We start from the raw sequence: 4803 nt of genomic DNA, 5'->3' as shown, positions 1-4803 counted from the left end.
AAACCCAGTACCAAGACCAAGATTTAGCAAACCGAGAAATTTAGAAAAATGCAACCATTGTAAAAATTTGGGACATACAGAGGATGTTTGTAGAGGAAAATTAAAAGGTTTACCACCACGTCAAGAAAAAACTCTGAATTTTCAGTCACGAACAATCAACACCAAACCACCAGACCGAGTGCAGCTAAGCGAAGAATTTTCTTTATCGGAGAACCCGTTAAGCACGACTTTCCACCGATACCAAGAGAACGAAGAAGACACGACACACCTATTGTGGCTTTAACCCATTAACGTCCAAGTGGACAGAAAATTGCCATTGACTTTGAGCAGTCAGCTTTGTATGAAAATGACATGAGAAAAAATTTGTATATAACATTTCCGATGTAAAATTTATCGCTCTTACAGCTACTGTTGTTGGAATTTGTTTATAACAAAGAGAGAAAAAGTTATAAACAATTTTTTCCAAAAAAACACGATTTTTCGGGAAAAAAATTTCTTTTAGATTATATTTTTACTGGGAAAAAGTAAGGGCATTCTCTTAAAAGCTCCAAATAAGTTGTCCATGGACCCTCAGCAATAAAATCCTAAAGCGACTGATTTTTTTTTCAAGATGGCGGACGCCAATATGGCTGCTAATTTTTAAAAAATGGTCCAAAAATACAACATAATGCAAAAATTTTTGAAAATAGATAAAATCGGCTGAAAATTGTTACTCGGAGGTTTTCGGGGTCGCTGATTACAAATCTGATGTTAGTTTTTGAAAATTCAAAATGGCGGATCCAATATGGCGGACACTTTTTTGAAAAATTCACCAGATTCGCTTGAAATTTGTTACACGGGGGTTTTTGAAGTCGCCGATTACGAATCTGATGTTAGTTTTTGAAATTCTAAAATGGCGCATCCAATATGGCGGACAAATTTTTTTATAATTCATCGAGTTCATTTGTAATTCGCCACTCGGGGGTTTTTGGGGTCACTCATTACGAATTTAAGGTCATTTAAAAAAATTTTTTAATTGGATTAGTAATAATTTATATTGAATGTAATGTAACAGTGTCAAAATTTTCTTAGTCTTCAATTTATTATTTTTATTGCTTCAATAATGTTTGTCCGTTAGCCACCGAATGTTTCGACGTTGTCCGACTCTTACCGCGGGGAGGTGGACTTTTCAGAGTCATATTTTTTTTTAGTTTTTTAATTTTTAATTTTTTTGTATTTTTTTGGAATGTTTTTTTTATTTATTTTTTTTGTATTTTTTTTTAATTTTTAATTTTTTTTGTATTTTTTTGGAATGTTTTTTATATTTTTTTTTTCATTTTTTATTTTTTAGGAGTGGAGAGCATCCAATCATGAAACACATACATACACATTGCACTTGACGCACATTTTCTGTATCCTAGCACCACACTTTGAGAAATTGAAGCAATAAAATTTTTTCTTAACTCGTTCAATTGTGTGACATTTGACTTTTCCTGCACTGGACTTTTTTAAATATGTCTCAGCAATTTCTAAACCAATATCTTTGGTACCAATCTTCTTGTCTTTAGTCACCAAATTTTTTAAGACGGTAGCATTTGTTATTGATGCTTGAATAAGTCGCAACCATATAACCCAAGTATACTTTTTTGATCTTATGCAGGACATCAAATTGCTACAATGTGCGTCATGCAAATCAACTCCGCCCATAAACTTATTATACTGAGTAATAGCGTTGGGGAATGAAATATCAATCTTGCGTTTTTCTTCTGAAGAATATCTACGAACAGAAGACATTGGTGTAACTCCTGCCAATGTTGAGAGAATGGAAACTTGCTTCGAGTCTTTTACTGTGATATAATTAACACCACTATTTTTCTCATGTTTGGCAATAAATGTGCCTCTTACAGCTTTATTGCTAATTGTACTTTTCTCTTGCATTCTGTTTGCTCTGACTGTCCCTGTTGCTCTTAAACCTACATTCTTCAGATGAACCAGCAAATCGGAACTAGTAAAGAAGTTATCGAAGTACAAATGATATTTCACAATGTTTCTGGGTACAACTGAAGAAAGTAGGTTTTGAAGTAGTCCAAGGACAACGCAGCTTCCTAAGGCACATTTATCTAGCTTTTCTTCATTGCCAAAGAAAGATCTTTTGGAGTTAGTAAATGTCGCAATCAAACACGTATCCTTCAGGACTACAAAGCGCCCACATTTTAATGCCATAACGCACAGGCTTACTTGGAATGAATTGTCTGAAAACAGTTTTGCCGCGAAACTTCACCATCATTTCGTCAATTGACAAAGCTGTGGAAAAATAGCCAAATTGTTTTACGTTTTTTAAAAAGTTTTCTAAAGGACCTCTTACTCTCCAAGCTCTGTCATTGGAATTTTCGTCTTCAGGTTTAGATAACTTCAGGTGTGACTTGATCTTTTCAAACTCTAAACGATTCATAGCTTCAGTTATAGCTTCACATCTCAAAAGATGATTTTGAGACCAATAATCCCTTTGAGATTTTCTTTGAGTGAAAATGGACAAAATAATTATCCCTAGAAAAGTATCGAATTCAGTCATCGTAATATCACAACCATTCAACCTTGTTGCTTCCACGATATATTCTTTCAACTCCTTAGAAAAGAAATATTCAAAAGACTCCGTTGAAGATGCAGATCGTATTTTCTTTTCAACACTGAGAGGCAGAAGTGTTTCATTTTTATATTGATAATCGTATTTCATTTCACCATCAACCCATTCAAAAACATGATCAGGTTCCAACTTCAACTGATTTGGTGTGTAATTGTCGCGGATTGTTCGATACGAATTTTGTAGGATATCATTCCCTTCATTATAAATTGAATTTAATAGCTCTTCATCGATAGCATCATTTTCGGAATCCGATTCACATTCGGATTCGTCAGAATCATTCGAATCTGGAACCACAATCACATTTATATGTTCATCATGTTCATCAATCTCGAAATTATCTGTTTCATCAGAAACTTTTTGACGTTTTGCCTTGCGCTTACTTGACATCTTTTCAGAAGAAAACAAATTTTTTTAAAAATAAAGATAAAAGTCGATAATTTAATAGTCAAAAATTCAAAAATTTATTTTTCCTAAATAACACTTACCTGCGCTACTATAGTAAATTATGCAACAATAAGAAGCATCTATTTTTAGTCAATTCACAATAAGATCAAGAATCGGTAATTCAAAAGTCAAAGATTCAAAAATCTATGCTTGAAAAATTTTTTCTAAATAACACTTACCTGCGATGCTAGTGAATTGCACAATAATAAGAAACTGTTTTACCGGTAATACTGAGTGGTTGTGTTGTATATCGCTCATTGTAATTTTTAAATCTTCATATATTTTCTAATAGTTTTTTCAAGTTTTTAGTAATAAAAATATTAGCTTATTTTTCATTGATTTGGTGAGTGTGTTTTCTTTGACTTTTTCGGACGTTTTTGACTTTTTACTGCAAAAGTTCATTTTTGTGAAAATTAACCATGCCGCTTTGTACAGAGTGTAATCAGAGTGTTTCTAGAACTGTAGGAGACACTCTAACTTGTTTGAAGTGTAGTGGATTGGTACATAGTGCCTGTGTCAATGTAAATATCTCCAAAAAGGAGTTTGAGCGTTTGAAAAAAGGTTTAACTAATTATTTTTGTGTTAAATGCAAAAAAGACAGTGACACCTCTCGTACCTCCGGCGAATCTCCTTCTCAGTTTAGTTCTATGTCGGTTACCACTTCGCCTACTAACGAGTTGTCTGATAATTGCTTGAGTGCTATTCGTGATGCAGTTCAACAGGGGCAAAAAGATCAACGTGATTTACTGATAGATTTTAAGAAGCAAATGTCAGATATGTTTCTAGCTTTCAAAACTGAGCAGCTCGAATTTAATAAAAATTGTTTTGCAACTATTTCTAATTTGAAAGAGGACATTAACAAAAATTCGGAAAAAATTAGTTGCATAGAGATTGATTCTGCTGACAGGTCTAATTCCTTGAAAGCTGCAAAAATCGAATCTGAATGCCTGAGAAATAGAGTTGATCAATTGGAGTGTAGCCTTAATATGCATGAGCAACATTCTCTTGCCTCAACATTAGAAGTGCATGGTTTACCAGTTAATAAAGATGAAAACCTGAAGCAATGTTTTGTCAATATTGCCAAGAGTCTCAATGTTTCCATTGAAAATAAAAATATCCTTAACATATTTCGGATTCACAAAAAAAATGACACTATCACACACAAGTTTCCACCAATTATTATTGTCAAATTATCTGATCAACATCTAAGAGACAAAATAATCAATGAACGTAAAATTTTCAAAAATTTTTCATCAATCAACATTGGGTGGCCTGAAGAGGAGAAATGTTCTATCTACATTCGAGAATCATTAACACCGCTAAACCGTCAAATTTATTCTGCAGCATTGTCTCTTAAAAGAGATAATAAGATAAAATATTTATGGGTTTCTGGTGGTAAAATCTTTGGTCGCAAAGCGGATGGAGAACGTAGATTCCAGATGACTTCAATCGAGGCTGTCAACAGTTGAAAATAGCTATATTTTCAAAGGTTATAAGATCAATTTTTTCAAATTTAATTTTTCTAATTTTGATTATATATCACTTTGTACAGTGTTATTCTTCAATTTTCAAAGATATTATTTCTTTTGTTTATTTAGCTTCGTGAACTTTAAATTATTTTTAAAAAAATGTTTTTCTTATATTTCATTCTGGTTTTTCTTGATAAAGTTTGTTTCACTGACGCTATATCTTAGTTTGTCTACTTTTTCTACTCATAGATTGTATTTCTTTAAATT

The 4803-nt window shown here is 32.6% G+C and overlaps 1 protein-coding gene across 1 annotated transcript; it reads right to left on the bottom strand.

The window, feature by feature from the left end:
* Positions 1-973: 973 nt before the first annotated feature.
* LOC122500717 (piggyBac transposable element-derived protein 1-like) lies at positions 974-3121 on the bottom strand. Its single transcript, XM_043609781.1, has one exon. It carries the CDS (start codon positions 2200-2202, stop codon positions 1348-1350), a length of 855 nt encoding a protein of 284 aa, XP_043465716.1. The 5' UTR covers positions 2203-3121; the 3' UTR covers positions 974-1347.
* Positions 3122-4803: the final 1682 nt, after the last annotated feature.

The sequence above is a fragment of the Leptopilina heterotoma genome, unplaced genomic scaffold (assembly GCF_015476425.1).
Source record: "Leptopilina heterotoma isolate Lh14 unplaced genomic scaffold, ASM1547642v1 Lhet_190, whole genome shotgun sequence".
Lineage (NCBI taxonomy): Eukaryota > Metazoa > Arthropoda > Insecta > Hymenoptera > Figitidae > Leptopilina > Leptopilina heterotoma.
Note: the sequence above shows the minus strand (reverse complement) of the source record. Positions and strands in the feature narration are given on the sequence as shown.